The sequence below is a fragment of the Perna viridis genome, chromosome 1 (genome assembly GCF_037379345.1).
Source record: "Perna viridis isolate PV_CMFRI_1.1 ecotype Kerala chromosome 1, ASM3737934v1, whole genome shotgun sequence".
In the NCBI taxonomy this organism is placed as follows: Eukaryota; Metazoa; Mollusca; class Bivalvia; order Mytilida; family Mytilidae; genus Perna; species Perna viridis.
In genome coordinates this window covers 37564531-37582854 of record NC_142445.1, presented here as the reverse complement: position 1 = coordinate 37582854, position 18324 = coordinate 37564531, and the positions used below count along the sequence as shown (strand labels likewise).

The 18324-nt window shown below is 32.7% G+C and overlaps 2 protein-coding genes and 1 long non-coding RNA gene across 7 annotated transcripts in view; 2 read left to right on the top strand and 1 right to left on the bottom strand.

The window, feature by feature from the left end:
- The window catches only part of LOC148628617 (ATPase family AAA domain-containing protein 2-like), a 47733-nt gene extending 42943 nt beyond the window's left edge, over positions 1 to 4790 (bottom strand). For 3 of the 4 annotated variants that reach the window (XM_088591127.1, XM_088591148.1, XM_088591138.1), the window contains exon 1: positions 4616 to 4790. In XM_088591127.1, the coding sequence (XP_088447253.1) occupies positions 4616 to 4726 (111 nt within the window). In that variant the 5' untranslated portion in view covers positions 4727 to 4790. The remainder of the gene's footprint in view (positions 1 to 4615) is intronic. The other variant, XM_088591158.1, reaches the window with a different exon arrangement.
- On the top strand, positions 96 to 2777 carry LOC148628618 (uncharacterized). 2 transcript variants are annotated; one of them, XR_015924052.1, is made up of 3 exons: positions 96 to 850; positions 1974 to 2012; positions 2690 to 2777. It is a non-coding gene; the product is annotated as an uncharacterized LOC148628618 (long non-coding RNA). The 2 variants fall into 2 exon arrangements; XR_015924051.1 differs by lacking the exon at positions 2690 to 2777 and adding an exon at positions 2224 to 2244.
- Positions 4791 to 5202: 412 nt separating the features above from the next.
- On the top strand, positions 5203 to 14751 carry LOC148628616 (putative transmembrane protein 244). Its single transcript, XM_088591114.1, has 5 exons — positions 5203 to 5348; positions 8802 to 8893; positions 9611 to 9736; positions 11704 to 11748; positions 13117 to 14751. The coding sequence occupies exons 1-5, from the start codon at positions 5245 to 5247 to the stop codon at positions 13242 to 13244; spliced, it is 495 nt and encodes a 164-aa protein (XP_088447240.1). The 5' UTR covers positions 5203 to 5244; the 3' UTR covers positions 13245 to 14751.
- The last annotated feature ends 3573 nt before the right edge of the window (positions 14752 to 18324 follow it).

The following is an 18324-nucleotide window of genomic DNA, read 5'->3' as shown; positions in this document are numbered from 1 at the left end:
AATATTTTCTCAAAATTTTAAATAAATTAAAAATTATAACCCACGTCCTTGATAACCTGTATTTTGAACTTTTTGCTGATAGATAATTGACATTCATTAGGGAGGTCGGTAGTGCGTTTATCGATATTCTTGCGAGAGCAAAATTCTCAATTTTGAGTCAACTTTAACACGTTAGAAAATGGTTAAAAATCCATTGCATGACAATAAAAAATATATGTAATTGAAGATGAGACATTTCTCTTTCTAAATATACAACTTTCATTGTTATTGGAGTTGGTCATTTGGTACAAACGTTTGAAGTGACGATACTTTGAGAAAAATGGCCGCCTGAAAAACTATGTGTCAAAGATCATACCTATTTCAAAATTCATTCCGCAAGCTATTACTGGACCGATTTTCTTCATTTATGGCTTAAATTTTTGGAAATATCTTCAATTTTGATAATCCGGTTGTCAGGCTAATTTTTTGGTTACAAAACATATTTTTTACGTAATTTTAAGGAAAAACATGTTGAAAAAAAATAGTTTTTGCGTACCCGGAATGCACTGACAGTCGGATTCCGAAAATTTAATCCTTTCTGCGTCCATCCGTAACCCTGGTTTCAGAAGAAAAACAATAATAGCTTGCGGAATCGATTGGATATTAGGGTGGTCAGGGCGTGGTTTTTACAAAAATTAAAGCGGGACCGGTTATCGTTCTTGCTAACCGGATGTTACTGATCCGCCATAGCTTCTGTTAAGATTTTCAAACACTCGTGGATAAATGCCTTTTACCGACTGTTTTCTGGACGGATTTTTGACTGGTGGTGCAGACAACGATGGACCTAGGCCATGGAGGCCAATCACTTACGGTAAGTACCTAAATTATGTCTAATATAAGCCTAATCGCCCTGTTTCCGTAAGGTCAAATTCTAGAATGACCTTTTATATTCTGCAAGCTTAAAAACTATATTCACCTTCTTGGAAGGTCTGATTTTCGTTTGATTTTGTATGAGGTGATTTAAAAAAGATTACTCTCATTTAGCATTAGTTGGAATATGTTTCCATAACATTTTTATTAAACGATGAATATGTAATGAGGTAAATTCTCCCAACGTTTGATTGCAATCCATTCAAAATCTTTCGGACTTTATCGACTTTCCTATATTATCGGAAGTCTCTGTATTTTACCTTGCTTTTTTTCTATTGGTTGGGAGAATTTGCACATATTGCATTTAATTTCCTTGATAATTCAATTTTAATTTATATGTAGTGCCCAATTTATATGAAACTCACATGTTTAAGCATAAACCTTCTTTATATTTATTTTAACTGTTTTATTTATTCAAAATTATCATATGTAGAAAAAAAATCAACCTTAAATTGCTTCTTCAAATGATACACAACTTTTTTTTCTGGTTTTCATTTTATCAGTTAATATATATTAATTATGACTTTTATTAGAACAATTATCATGTAGCCCTGCTTGTACTTTACTTGATAAATAGAACTTATTTGATGAGATTTATATATGTGGCAATTGCATATTTTACATATGACCTGCATCTTCTTAAGTTTACTTTATATATTCATATTGTACAATTTTTAACAGCTAACTTACATATTCATTTTTTAGAGGATTGTAGATGCTCTACTTATTTAATAATCATATACATGTACAATTGCTTGGAAAAGGTTTAAAATCCTAGTAATATACATTATTTATCATTAAATTTTAATTAATTATGGTTTAATATTTTTTTTTTTGCCTTTTTAGGATCACATTGATTGACTCATAATACCAATCTTTTGTTGTATGTATATGAAACATACTTGTACTATGTTTTTTCTTCTAATTATTGATTTATCTCAGAAGAAAGTATTAGTAAACAGGCTGCCTAAATATTTATTTTATTTTGTCATATAAAAAGTAAACACTGATGTAAATTTTATTATGATTTAGTTTTATTTTCTGTTTGTTTTTCATCATTTTAGTTTCATTTTGTTGAGTTCTGGAGATGTTTCGAATTCATGGTAAGTTAGTTTTTATACTTTGATTTAGTTTAGTAGCTTTATTTATTTTAATAGTAAAACTTTTGAGTCTTTTAATTATGGTAACAAATAAGCATTTACATTTGAATCATATATTACTTACAAGAACTGTCAATTAGTTTGGTGTTTAGACTCTGCTTTAAAACTGCTTCACAGTACATATTCATTGAATTCCACTACTTGTTTATTTCAGATGGCCTGAGGAGCATAGTGGACTATGCTATGAGACGAATATGGGCTGAGTCTGAGGTAGGACCATATGGAGTACAGTAAGTAGGGTAGTTCCAGACACACCTGAACCCGATAACCTGATTGGTAAGAGAGTTCAACACTCGATAGAAGAACCAGACGGATCACACAGCGAAATTATTCATATTAAGTTATTTAACATAACATTAATATAACCTTATAAAACAATCTTCTTGTTTTGAAATGAAGATAATTATTCTGGAAAAGGAAGTTTGGTGTTTTTAACTCCTCGCCACATCTTTTGTCAACCGCTTTGTGAGCAACCAACATCAAATAAAGTTTTACATTTTTTCAGATTGTTAGCAAACCAGATTATGATTTAATAGAAAAGTAAACTAACTGTAAGTAAATTGATAAGGTAAATGATGTTAATAGGTGTATTGTCCTTATGTACATAATCTCTTTTGTAGATTTGGCAGACATAGTAGATCCTGGTGAAGAAACCCTTCTGGCCTGAAATGGAAACTTCGAAAAGTTCATTAAACTTAATCAAATGATGATACTTTGTTTATTATCATTTAATGTACATAATAGTACACATGAGGAAACAGCTAGGGCTTCAAAGTTCCATAGTGAAAGGATGCGCATTGGTTCAAGTCAATGTATTCATAAAAATTTTCTCAATTTCTTGGGAAAACAGCATGTTTTTGAAATTTTATTCAATTTTAACATAATGAGATTATTATTATGTTAAAAGACCCTATTTAAACAAGAAAACATTACAAGACTACATTAGGAATCTTAGAATTGACCAGACCTTGATATATTATTATTTTGCCACTTTTTGCAGCAAAAATGTATGTTTATTTTGATTATCGTCTGGCTTCATTTAAGGTATAGGCCTAACAAATTTTCATCCACATTAAACATTTTATAGCAAAATAAGATGAAAGTATCTTCATGTGATAGCTTAGATTCTAAGCTTTAAAATGGTACCACATAAGTATATGGTAGGTTGATATTTTGATCAATATTAGCATAAATATGCGGGGTTTTTTTTTAAATCTGAAATTTTCAAAAATGTTCAATTTACCCCCATTTTTCAACATTTGCTTGTTGATTTTTAAATATAATTCAATTATTTCTTGATAAAAATGTGTTTTTACATATTTAATCACAATAACAATAACTGTCATGTGCTAAAAACTGCTTTTAAATTCAAAATGTCTTTTTCTGTCTCACCTTACGCCATTTTTTCCACTGAAAATAGCTCTAAAATTTACCCTAAAATGTAAATTTTCTACCTCAAAAAATTTTTTTGAGCTGAAAAACATATAACATGATTTTTCAAGTCAAGCAACTTTATTGCCACACAAAACAAGTGACAGAAAAAATTAAATATTTTTTTTGAATTCTAAGTAAGCAAAAATGTATTTTTTTGTTGAAAAAAAACGCATATAAAAAAAAGGGGGTCTGCCGCAGTGTTTTTGATTCCAATGAAAAACAAATCAGAGGTTTTGACATAATATTTGTTTATTTATTTCTGATTAATGGATTACTCTTGAAAGAACAGCAAAGTATCAGATTTCTACTACCTTCCAATTTCCAAATATGAATATCCAAAAATGGCACTTTAATTCACGATGCTGTTGACACATAGCAAAAAAAATAAAGTCCAAAGTGTTTTTTTGCCAATTTTAAAAAAGTGTAATTTTCTTAGTATCTAAGATACAAGTTTCCTGAATGGCTTAAATCAAAGTATGAAATGGCTTTATTTAAATGATTAAGACACAATGTATGAATTTCTTTACCTGTTTGACTTATGTGGGCCACAGAAGTGCCCAAAATGTGACATTTTGCCTTCGCAAGAAAAATGACCAAAATTTTGAACTTTAAATTGTAATAACTTTTGAACCCCTTGACCGATTTTAAAAATTTTTGCACCAGTAAGTTACATTTCTTGGGCTCTTTCAAACTAATATAAACTTGTACATTTTCTATATACTTCATATTTTGACTGACCTCCCTACATTCATTGATTACTTATAAGTCATATATTTGAACATACTTGCCATGGCCACCAACATGTTACATGCAGAGATTAAGATGGGACCAAGTTGAGAAAATAGATTGTTGGCGTAACACCAGCTTTGCTGGGGCAGCCAACCAAAGGAAGGTGGTGCAAGTTTGAAAAGAATAAAATTGACTGTAGTCTGTACTCTTTTACACGGTATATTGACAATAAATAATTCAGCTACGAGTGCTAAGTATAGATTACAAATACTAAATTGAAAAAATAAGGACAAAATCACATGTGGATTGAAAGATACAACTATCATTGCTCAAACAAGGAAAATAAGAATTCATAATGAAAGCCAGTTCAGTTTATCACATACATCATTGAAGTTCCCAAGATTTCTGCGGGAATTTCTCTGGTTCTCATTATCTAGAGACAGAAAAATATCAGGAGATTCTTCCAAACCAATACTGTTCCTTGTTTTCACCATCCTGGGATAGGTATTTTCAAAACACTTTCAGTTAGCCGAAGACACCATTGCCGCAGAACATTTTCCGGACCAGACTCCGCGGAAAAATAATTATCTTTGCTAGGAACAAAAAATAATTAAAAACGCGGTTAAAGGACAAATAATCCTAAAAATCTACATCGGACAGGATAGAAGTGACAGTGAAATATTTTATGACTATCCTTCTTTAAGAAAACAAATTTATGTTTTCTGCTGCGCATTAATTTCTTTACGAAATATGGCGGGAGTTCGTTTCAAAAAATATATCGTATGCAAATGTTTCCCACTATAAATCAACAATTGCTATAACATTCGATTTTCATTCGTGAAGAAGAAAAAACACTGCAACATTTATTTTATTCATTGAATGTAGTCACAGAAAACACAAGGACATTTGAATTGATGGAAGTCTTTGTCTGCATCTAAATTTACCGACCGGAAGTGTAAGTGCTATCATTAGAGGGAGGTAATGCTAAACCGAAAATGTAAACAAAAATGCAATGAGCGTATCTGCTCGAGTTATTGCATTGAACATCCTCAAATGTCTCCTTGTGTTTTATGTTGTTTACTTTTCCGTAGGAAGCATAGTGTTTGCATCTTTTTGGTAATATTTTTCTGTGATTTAAGAGTATAAACACTAAAGTAAAGGGTCATCAACATTGTCAAGTCTAAACTATCTTGTGAAATGCCTTATGCTATGCCTGGCTATGGCTATGCCAGTTATGGTTAGGTGTAGAGATTACATTTTTAGCTTACCTGGCCATAGGTCACCAGAGCTATTGCCATCACTTGGCGTTTGTCGTCGTTAACAATTTCTTCTCTTAAACTACTGAATAGATTTGCATGAAACTTATGTTATTTTTCCTTAGAGTATTCTGCATGAAATGAACGTTTGGATTTTTGATGGGTTAAAAAAAAAATTGCCTCCATTACTAAAAATAGAACATAGGGGTTAGGCAGCAGATTTTTGCATATATTTCCAAAACCGTTAGGTTAAGCCAAGTTCTGACAAAGTACATGTACAAGTGTTCAGCATGATGTGATCTATTCGTGGTCAAATTTTGGTGAAAATCTGTTTACCCATGTAGTTATTGCCCTTTTTGGACATTTTTTGCTGTTTTTGATATTATTACTTTAAAAAATCAATGGAAGTTGGTATTTTTGTTATTTGGGGTATCCTTAACAAAATGACTGTTTGGATTTTTGATCAGTTAAAAAACATGGCTGTCTTTCCTAAAAATAGAACCTGGGGGTCAGACTGCTTATTTTTGCATATATCTCCAAAACCGTTAAGTTTAGCCAATTCTGACATGGGGTAAAAGTATTCGGCATGATGAGATCTAACTGGTCAAATTTTGGTGAAAATCTGTTGACCCATGTTGGAGTTATTGCCCTTTTTGGACGTTGTTACTAAAAATAGAACATACATGTAGGGGGTCAGACAGTAGTTTTGTATATATATATATCTCCAGACCTTAAGGTTTAGCTAATATCTTTTAATTGCTGAAATGATCCTTATTAAAAGGCCTACAAAAGTCTCCAGGGATCGAAGTTGTCAGACAACTCCATGTAAGAGTTATTGCCGTTTCAGTGGAGAAAAATGAGTTTTTTTTACAGTTTTCAGCTAATATCTTGAAAACTTTAATAGATAGAATGAGACTCAGTTGCTGAAATGATTCTTATTATGAGGCCTACAAAAGTCTCCAAGGATCAAAGTTGTCAGATGACTCCATGTAAGAGTTATTGCCCTTGAAAGGTAAAAAATTATGTTTCTATCAGTTTTCAGCCAATATCTTGAAAACTATCATAGATAGAATGAAACTGTCAGTTGATGAAATGATCCTTTTGATAAGTTCTACCAAAATCTTTGGAAGCCAAATTTGTCGGACAACTCCTTGTTAAGAGTTACTGCCCTTGAAAGGCAAAAAATTAACCATGTGAGCGATTCAGGCTCCTGGGAGCCTCTTGTTTAGACATAGCAAGCATCCTTGCCAAGAGCAAATCAATTACTGTATTTTTAGCTCAACTGGCCTGAATCTGGGTTTCATTTGCCCATAAATCTTGTTCACCCTATTACTTTTTTGCCTTGAGTTCTATATGTAGGTAAATGGTTGAATATCTTGTCCACTTAGTGATATGGTAGCAGGTTGATCCGTCCCCATACTTTTCATTTACATATGTACACTACTGTCAACCAAAATTTAAATTTCTCCACTCTAACTTTGGTGGAGTCACTCATGTTTTCCATTGTGACTCCACCAAAGTTAAAAACTCTATTTCTATACTTTTCAATACTTATTTATATCAATTACTAAAATGTTATTAAACTGCTAGAACCATTAAATATACTTTGGTGTAAAGACTGGATGAGTTAACTACAGACAATTTTTGAAATGGTGACTCAACTGAGGAGAGTGGAGACACGGTGACTCCACTCATAATATCTCCACTGTGGAGAGTGGAGACACTGTGACTCCACTCATATTTCCACTGTGGAGAGAGGAGACAATGTGTCCACTGTGGAGAGTGAAGAAATTAAAATTTGTGCTGACAGTACTGTATGTGCTCACAAACATTCAAACTAAAAAGACCACAGAAACATATATTCATTAAGACATAAAATTATATTCAGATAGTTTTCAAAAGTTGGTCACTGTCACTGCTACAGCTGCTCATGCTGTCACTCTTCCATGGTGTCAGGAACTGGTTGAGTGTACATTGTCCCAACAACTCTCAAGAAATTTGAGGTGCTGATGGAATGCGACTCATAGTGGTCCCACAGTGCTGAAAGATATCCTTGTGACTTCTTGTATACTGTCCTCTGCCACCTAGCAAGGGTCTGTTCTTCCACTAATTGTACCTGTACAGAAATTGTCTTGGAATCCTTGTTTTTGGTCCGATTTTTTATTTTTTTATTGGATTCCTTAGGAAAGTCCCTGCCTACAATTTTCAATCAGATTTCAGATATCTTGGACTGTTTTCGAGTTTTAAGGGGTCAAAGGTGCTACAACCCTAAATTTTTGGTTCTATTTTGAAAGCTTTTTAATTATTTTTCAAGTTTTGTTCTACATTATGTCCATACCAGTTGTTGTTCAATAATGAACCAGAAGTCCCTATGCTTGAGTATAAAAAACTAATATTGCAACTATATTTGCCCCAACTGTTCAGGATTCGACCACTACGGTTGTATCATGCTGGGTCCCATGAAACTCTTTATTATAATATTTTTGTTTTTTAAGAACACACCCTTACTCATAGAAATTTCAATCCTGAATGATAATATCCCTTTCCTTTGGTGTGCAAAAGTCAAATATAAACCTTGTAGGCTTTAAGTTTCAAGACCAGGGAGGCACAGTAATTTTTTTACATCATTAAAACTTTGTTAGGAGTGACAAATCCCTGTAATATTAAGTCCCAGCAGCCCTTTTCTAAAAGAATCATAAGGGCAAAATTAGTCGTAAGTTGTGACGTCACTGTACTTTGATCTATTATGACATCATAACTTACTACTTTCTGTGAAAAGGACTGCTGGTCTATCATAAAAATCCTTTTATAGAGTAAAGGGTCTGATATTTGATACTAAGCTTGTAGCTGTACTGTTTTAAATTTGTGAACCATGCTCTTCAGTTACAAGAAAACCAACTATGAAATAATTTTGAATTGGGTTTTAAAAAACTTGAGACATATTTGTTAACTCTTTGAATGCAATGTTAACTGCACAAATATAACCTGTTAAACTTCATTTTTTGCATATTAATGTTGAAAAAAACACCAAAACATTTATTTGCACATTGCTTGTATTTGTAATAAATCAGGGAAACAAGAACAGTTATCTAAAAAAAAAATTACTTCAATAGTTTCAGTAGTTTTAGTGTTGAATTCTCTTGTAAACATATATTTTTGGACTCGATACATATTTGATTTTAATATTGATGTTGAGAGTTTACTCCTTGAAACATGTGTACAGCATATCAAAATTTGCAATATTTATGATTGGTATTTTTGTAATTTACTCATGCTGAATCTTAATTTTTTTGTTTATATTTTTTCTTCACAGGCTAAGTGATTTTGATGGCAAAATTCCATTTGACTTCAAGACATGGATAGTCCTATCACAATGTTGTAGAGAGTACAAACGTAAAGAATTGGGTAAGTTTTAATCTTTTTGACATGTAGCTGTACTCTTAAATGAGTTTTTAATAACTGCCCTAAATAGGTGAAGTAAGGACACTTGCTTAGAGACAGCAAAAATGATGGTTGTTGAAAGCATAACTTGGTCAAAAATTTTAAACAATTCTTGTTATGCAATTTAATGTCTAGCTGTTTTCAGTTCAAAATTGTTTCTTTTATCAAAAAATGTTTTAGTTTGGTTTTTAGTCCAGTTGAAATATTTATTTTTCTTGTAACAAGGGACTCCAACCTTTTTGAACTGATTTTTAGGTGTGTTTCATTTCTTAATATTTTTTCCACAGAGGCCAGATTTTAATGGGGCAGGGTTGTAATCACGCCAAAGTATTTTAACCTGCCACATTTTTTGCACCTCTCCAAAGTCAGCAAAGCCAGCTGAAGCCTGCCCTGTGGTATGAGGGTTTCCTCTTCATTCCTTGAAGACCAATGGGTGGCCTTGGGCTGACATTTTCATCCCATTTGGGGGGGTTGTTGTCTCTTACATTTATATCGTTCAATGTACCTATTCTCATTATATGTAGTCTAGGAATACATGTATTTAAATTGTGGACTGCAGATCAATCAGTGACATCACAATCCCAAGTAACTTTATACAAAATAACCTATATTGCCAAAGGAGAACTGATCAATCAGATGGCTTCATAAATTTAGCTATGATGTTCATTATATTTTTTGTAGTGAACATTGTTTCTATGGAGATTACCTACTTCATATGTGGTGTAATATATGGTTGTATGGTACGAAGCAGAATATGGGACTATGCCATCACTGTTACTATCTTTCATGTGATGTTGTCATCTCTAGGTAAGTTTGACATCCATTTGAAGCTGAAATTAGTCAATAAAAATTGTTCCTTTGATGTATTTGTCAGTCGTTTTAGTTGTTACATCATGATATTCATGGACCTTGCTGATCAATATTGTACTAGGTTTCCCAATGAGCAAAAATTTTAAAGTTCCTAGTATGTCTTCTAAACTGGGCTATATGATATACCTAAGGTGTCAAATTTGGTATAATTAGAGATTTTTTTAAAAATTCTCATCTATATGGTAGAAATGTCAAATTTGGTACACTATTAAGAGAATTTTCTTCCCATTGTCATAGGTGAAATCAATCTCCTCAGCAAACCTATAACTGCTTCCTGATTTACTAAATTGATATGACTCCACTAGCTTTTAGGCTCTACTATATACAGGATGTGAAAAAATTCACAGGGCGTAAGCGCTGTAATCATTACACATCTACGAAGCTTATTCTGGTGTACTGTACTAATGTGCATGAAGGGGTTGAGTTTACCACTGAGTGTGGCAGAGTTGTAAAGCTTTGAAACAGTGAATATACACTCTGCATATGAGATTGAGGTGAAATACCTACCCAAAGCACAACAACAGACTCTAAATAATTCATTTTTATTTGTAGGCTTTTTTTATTGTGATGACCAATTTCCTAAGATATTATACTCATCTTTTTTTAAAGGGGTATGCTTAAAACAAATATTGAAATCAAACCAAAAAACTGAAGTGGTTATAATAAATTTGAGAATTTTCTCATATTTCACTTGTAAAATATTTGTCTTCATAGAAAACAAAGTTTTATAGCTGTTCATGAATATACATGTAGCACTAAAACTGAAGACAAAAATTAAGTAAAAATTTGAAAATTCAGGCAAATTACAGACAAACAGCTTATCTCATGAGACATTTTTTTTTGTAGAGCTCATCAGTCAAACTTATATTTAAATGAAGAAAACAGCCTTCAATTTCATGACAAGTTTTGGCAAATGCTGTGAAATTACTTTTGTTAGTTGGGTACCAATTTTCGTGATTTTTTTCATGGGTGGGCCAAACAATGAAATTTGGTTCCCAATGAAGTGTATTACTATACTACCATTGATATGTACACTGAAAACTTCAAAACCACGAATTCAAGAATCCATGAACTTTTATTTCTTCCTTGATCCACGAATTAAAGTATTTTCACAGTGTGTTGTTTTTGAAGCTTGCATTCTATGTTTGTGGATTTGAAAAAAACTACCCCATAACATCTCATTTTCACATAAATTCTTAGAAAACTACTTATAAGCAGTATTTGGCGATGCCATAATGACTCAACTATGACAAAAAAAACTTTTACCTTCAAAATGTGCTAATAGGAAATTCAAGAAAGAAATTTGAAATTTTCACCCTAACAGAAGGCCTGAAACAAGTGGAAGTGAATCTACAACTTTTAACTATTTATATATGATTATAAATAACTTATTTCAGCATTCATGCACTTATTAAACCACAAAAATCAAGTACTTTCAAGACATATTTTCGGGATTCCTTAAGGACCAAGATTTTTGTGTCACTACGTTTTTAAGCACCAATCTTTGTTAAGATTATGATGGAATGCTGGAATAATGTTCTATTCATAAAAAATCCCAGAATATTGGATTTATAAATGCTGCCTTAACCCATGATTCTACCGATTCTACCTTTTTTTTGATAAGTAGAAATTGCACTAACCACAGACAAAAATGAGTTATATTATATTTAGTTAGTCAGATATGTTTGACCATGTCTGTCTTGCATGACAAAGGTGTCATGTGACTTTCCAGAGGCGATTCTCCCATGGGCGATATAATATTTCTTACCCTTACTTGGAAATCTCCACGGTTCAACTATTTAATGTACTGTGGTTTTCTAGTCATTCCACCAACAATTGGCAGAGGGTGACACCTTTCTTTGGCTCAACATTAAAAGGATAAGATCTTTTATATTCATTTTCAGTGATGCTTGATTTTCCTGTAAATTGGTCATGGTGGGTTTGCCTTGGTAAGTATTTTACATTTGTACCAAGACAAAAAAAACTACATTAGTAAAACACAGCTATAGATGTCCTAATCAAAAGTTATCTTTGAAAGGTCTGAAATAATGCATGAAATGTCTGCCATAGGATGTGAAATCATAATCATTCATTCAATCTGAAATAGTTTGCAACTGACTTAAAATGTGCATATTTGTAAAAAAGAGTAATCAAGGGAACCAAGCAAAAAATTTAATCCAGGAATAAAGACCAGCAGCCCTTTTCACAAAAAATCATAAGAGTAAATTTGTCTAAAGTTATGATGTCACAATACTTTTATTTATTATGACATCATAACTTACAACTAATTTTACACTTACGATTTTTTGTGAAAAGGACTGCAGATAGGGAAAACGAGACACACACAACAAAGAACATAAAACATATAACATGTGAAAAGAAACAAAAGTAAATGGACAACTTCGACTCCATGAAAAACTGGGAGCATGGACCAGATGCACTGGTAGACTAAGCTTCCTCTGCATTTCTAGAAAAACCTGCCTAGTTGCTTATAAAAAGTCAAGTCCAGGATAGACAAAAGAGGAATGGAAAACTATTACATGGTATACAAATGGGTTTTCATGTTGTAAATGGATAGCCATCACAGATAACAGAACTATTGGACACATTCAAGCAACATAGAAATGTTTAGTTGTCAGTGTTTTCATCTATTTTGCATTAATACAGATAAGTTTACTCACCTGATTTTTCATTTTTATCTCTCTGAACACTGTTAGAAACATTATCAGCAATATCAGTTGGCATTCATATGTCAAATCAACAGTGACTCAAATAAAAAAAAAATCATCAGTTTTGAAAACCTTAGCAGATAGTATCACCAATATTGCATCCTGTCCTTACTAGCTAGCCTTAACTATTTGTATTTTTCTATACATGTATGTGCTAATCTTCAAGTTCAGGGATTAAGATTTCTAGATCAAATTACATGGGGTAATAAATGCCATACCTTTGTAAAAATATTACAATACCGGTATTTCCATATGCTCAACATTATTATTTAGTAGGAGTATATATGAATAGGGGTGTCTGTCCATCCTTCCATCCGTTCTTCCATCCTTCTTTTACACTAAGGGGTACCCACCTCTTATCCTCTACTCCTCTTACTGAATGGAATTTAATGAAACATTCCCAGAATCTATATTACATATTTCAATTGCGCACCTCTTATTTCAGATTTTAATCCAAATCAATTTGTAAGTTAAAACCTGCATGTGATCAAATGAAGGAGTGGGGATATCAAGTTAGTGAACAGTTTTCCTTGTTTTTTTTTAGAATGGCTTGTTAAAAAGTATGAATAGTTATACCTTATCTTTTAGGATGTGGCTTGGCAGTAATGATATCAATTGGGGAGGCCATAGGATTTGCCTGCAGGAGAAAGTCACTGGTTCAAGTGAATCCTGACCCTAATCCTGAAAATTCTAGTTATCTATTCAAAAAGAAATAGATTGCATGGAAGTGTCATTAGAGCCTAAGCACTATGCTACCGTACTGATAAAAATAAGTAAACTTTTGTTTACTGAGCGAATGCCAGGTGAAATTGGGTTGCTTGAATCAAAAATCTCTTGGATGTAGATGTTCTGTGTGACCCAGTGATGATGTATGTAGAAAAGTTTATTTTTCAAAAATGATATTTTTTTTTGCTGGAAGGATTACTAGTTTTCCTGATGTTCAACTTTCAAGGAGCTTCAAATCAATTTTTCATACTTTGAATTTTTTAAATATGACATCTGCCATATATCCTGTGTAAGTTGATTTACAGTTGTATATATAGTCCCTGAACCAATCCATGCAACTATTTGACAGATTGATGACTGCTGACTGAATGGTCGCTGACAGATCGATAACTGAGGACTGGTGACCAATTTCATTGCAGTTTTGATGCAAAACTTTTAGAATTTCCATTTGAATGAATCCAATATAGTACCATATAAAATTATAGATATTAAATCCATGTATTATATTTTGTTTGAAATAAAAGAAATATAAAATAAAAGTATGTTTAAATCTATTGCATTTAGTAGATATGTGTAAAAATTGACAAATGAAACAATGGAGTCAGTAATATATATTTACCACTAATTGGTCATGTGATGCAATCACTGGTTTGACAGATCAGTTTGACTGATCAATGACTGATTGGAAACTGATTGGCGATCGATGACCAATCACAATGATAGTTGCATAGATTGGCTCAGGTACTGTATATGCTAAAGATAAAAGGCATATTTTATTAAAACCATAAAACAAAAACTAGAAATATTTTGTCATCATTTAAGCTTTAACTATCAAGAAAAGACTTCAGGAAGCAATTATTTATAATGTTTACAGTGTGAATTACTTCATTTTCATTTTTTGTCTTTAAAATGTATTGTTGGTTTTGCAGCACTTTGAGACTTCATCTGTGTATTAAGTAGCTGTCTTTGTAAGAATCATGCAAAATCTGAAAAATATGATACACCCCAAAAAAGACTTCATATATTTATTTTTGTAATGTCTATTTTGGGTCTATATTACAAAATGTGTAATTATTCATTCAAATCTGCCAGCTCTTAGGAGATAATCAACATTGAAAATCCAATAGATTTTATTGTATTTGAGTGTCATTTACAGAGTTATCTTCCTTACTTTTGAATTCTACAGTGCATTCTATACAATTTTTATCTCCTATGAGCACGGGTTATATGAAAAACTAGATGCTCATTTCTGTTTACTAAAGCATTTTAAACAAGATATCAAAAATAAAAATATGTAGGCTTTCCAATCATGTATCACATTTTGCATGATTCTTAGCTGGAGTGCTACTTAAATTCTGTGTAGGCTGTTGCTGAACGGCCTATATTAAGATTAGGATGAATTAGTTTTTGTAAATTGTTGTCTAATGTTATGAATGTGATAGATATCTTCCATTCATTGTATGCCAAAACAAGATAGCAATAAAATACTTAAAACTTTTTTGTCATTATGTATAAAAAAATGTGTGTTGCTACCTCATGAATTTCTTATACTAGATGACCATCTAATATTTTGAGTTACCTCCCTTGTAATTGTATGGCACTGTCATTGTCCATAGACACTTGGTTTTCGTGAATGACTTGAATATTAGTAGATTTATCTTTATAAAATTTATAACAAAACTACAAAAGGAAGGTAGAAGGTTATGACCCTAACAGTTTTTGAATTGGGTACCAAAATGGGCTAAAAATGCTTTTCATAGAATTTAGCTATATAACTTCAGTAAAAGCTCGTGGACTTCAATATTGTTTGATAGGTATGATAAACATAATGTTTTCCTCAAAAGGTTATTTTTGATACCACTTGATTGAAGAATAGTACAAAATGTACTTTATGTAATCACTTACTCAAAATGTATTGAACCAATATTTTAACTTTGTGTAATGTTTATATACATATTGAAGATGTGCACATTTTATTTACAATTATATTTACAAAAAATTGATATGGATTTATACCCTGCCTTGTCTGGTATATGCTATCATTAGTACATAGTAATGGTAGTTTGTAACCCATGTTGTAGTAATTATGCATATACAATATATTGAAGATATTTATGTGGTGATACAGTTCCAGACATTTTAAGACCTAAGGGGTTGGCACCAAGTCAGAAAATAACTTGCCAAACAAACTCTAGCATTACCTGAGCAGAGTATTAAAGTTCAGCTTAAGTCAATATCTAGGACATTTCTGAATGAAATGTTTTCATTTACATTTGTGTATTGTTTAAATAATACATTAAGTTTACCACTGAAACATTGCAAAATGCATCTTTATACATGTATGTATTTACCACACAAGCACAAGACAAACTTAAGAAAAAATGTTTTACAACTTCTGTAAAATATTAACAACAAAAGTGTATACTACATATTTTGGTATAAATCTGCAGCTGTCAAACACCAGACTTGAAGTATAAAATTCATAAAGACCTGTTCCTAAATGTATTATGCAGTGCAAGCTAGCATTAATTTAAAAAAAAACAACATAATCCAGCTAACTACCAACACCAATGAACATGAGATATTTGAAGTTTCTTTCAAATTTGGCAACTTGTTGCAAATTCTTGCTAGCTTGCACTGCACTAGATATTTAGGCTGCAGCATTTGCGCATTTCCAAACAGAAATCAGTTCTGGTAAATCTGTATATTTATTTTAAAGTTTGATGTTTTCACTTCAGTTAATAGCAAAATAGACATAGCTGTAATAACATATTTTGTGAAGGAAGGAAACAAGCATGCATATACATGTATATATATATATATGTATAGAGAGAGAGAGAGAGGGATAAATATAGCCAAGTTGGCCAAGTGGTCTAGATTGTTGGACTAAGTGCATGCGGTGTTGCCATAGATGTTGTAGAAGAGAAGGGGTACGAATCCTGCTGAGGGAGCAACCAAATTTGCAACCCCACATCGATTCTAGAGTTGGGGTGTAGTTCAGACTTGAGGGACACAATAATTGTATTTTTAACATTTTGACTAAAATTATCTTGACAATTAATGTCCTGGGATCTGACTTTAGCAGAGCCTTAAGGGCATGAACTCTATTTATTTTGTGGAAAATAAACAACTCAAAATTACTTTCAAAGTAATATGTAGAGGATACAATTGCTTAAAGTCTAGTCTGATGGACACATTGTTTATCAAACTATCAGCTCCTGAATAAAATATTGCTTCCCCTATTTAAGCCCAAATTTATTTTTTTAAATTAAACAGAAGGAGGTTCCAAGCCTCGGAACCCTACCCCTGGATCCGCCATTGCCCTTATGAAGCCGACTCACAACAGCAGACCTGAATTTACTAAGATGATACAACCCTCTATTCAGTGATGGTTCTGCACTTTACAAAGACATAAACATGTATAGATGTAGACTGCAAAACGTCCATCATGATGTCTTTCAAAGGATTAACGTCTCGGAGTCTATAATGATGACGAAATTGTCTCTTGCAACTTTTGTATTCAGGTTACCTTCGCATATTTTTGCTTTTTTAATACCCTGCCCAGCAGTGCATCATCAGGTTTCATCAGGTCCCGAGATCAGTTGATTGCATGGTAATTACGCTTCATCACGTCTCGGATCCGTATTGATAAGGTTTTCTCTTCTAATGCGTACTTCCGGTCCATAGAAATACTGGATAGTTTTTCCAGTGAGCGTTCAGGGAACTTTTAAAACTATTTACAGTTTTAGATTTTACAACATTGTCTGGTAATCCGTTCCAATTATCAACCACTCTTCGTGAGAAGCTTGCCTTCCTTTTATTTGTTCGACAGTGTTGCTTATATATTTTTAGCTGGTGACCTCTGGTGTTGGATTCAGCATTGGGAATAGGTTTTGACATTCAACTTTGTCAATGTTATTGAGGATCTTATATGTTTTCTAATAGGTCTGATCTCTCCCTTCTATACTGTAGTGTCGGTAATCCTAGATACACCAGTCTCTCCCCATAACTTAGATGGATGTTTTTGGGTAGTCTTGTAGCCCTTCTCTGTACGTTTTCTATTTGTACCGCTTCTTTTTTATGACCGACCATACTGAACTCCCATACTCTAGATGGGGACACACTATACTCTTGTAAAGCACAGGAAACATATTTTTGTCCATATATTTGAATGTTATGTTGATCATTCCTAATTTTTGGTTGGCCTTTTTAACTTGTACGTTAATATGATCCCGGAAATTTAATTTACACTCTATAGTTATGCCAAGGTCTTATTCTTGTGTAGTAGTTTCAATATTTCTTGGTTCATGATGTATTGTGCTTCGTTGTCTTGACCTAGTTGGAGATGTTTATATTTTGATTTGTTGAATTTGAGAAACCATTTATCTGACCAGTCCATTAGGCTATCAATATTCCTTTGCAAGCTGTTCTGATCGTCGTTTGTATTCTCTTTCGCGTATATTTTTGTATCGTCCGTAAATAGCTTTGCCGTATTTTCGATTGCATCTAGGAGGTCATTAATGTAGATCAAAAACAGGATAGGACCAAACACACTCCCCTGTGGAATGCCACTTGTGACCTGAGTCCATTCTGAGTGTTCACTATTGAGTACGACCCGTTGTTTTCTATCTGACAGAAAATTTTCTATCCATTTCAATAGTTTCCCAGAAACACCATAACTCTTTAATTTGTGAATAAGACGCTGGTGCGGAACTGTATCAAAAGCCTTCTGGAAATCGAGGTATATATAATCTATAGCATTTTGTTTATCTAGCTCTTCCGTCCATTTTCCCATAACTTCTATAAGTTGAGTGATCGACCTTTTCTGAAACCATGTTGGTGCTTGGTGAAAAGTTCGCTTGTTTCCATATATTCTACCAATTGGTTCTCACTACTCTCTCCAAAGTTTTACAGATGATTGAAGTTAAGCTTATTGGTCTATAGTTGGAGGCTTGATGGTTTGGACCCTTCTTGTGTACCGGTGTGATGTTGGCGGTTTTTTCAAACTTCAAGCAGTTCACCAGTTTCTAAAGAAATTTTTGATATGTCTGTTACAGGTTTGGTAATGCT

Excerpts from the sequence above, each read along its gene's own strand:
- LOC148628616 (XM_088591114.1), top strand. The coding sequence starts at position 5,245 with ATGAGCGTATCTGCTCGAGTTATTGCATTGAACATCCTCAAATGTCTC. Across the intron at positions 5,349-8,801 it reads ATAGTGTTTGCATCTTTTTG|GCTAAGTGATTTTGATGGCA; the intron begins GTAATATTTTTC and ends TTTTCTTCACAG. Across the intron at positions 8,894-9,610 it reads GTACAAACGTAAAGAATTGG|TGAACATTGTTTCTATGGAG; the intron begins GTAAGTTTTAAT and ends TATTTTTTGTAG.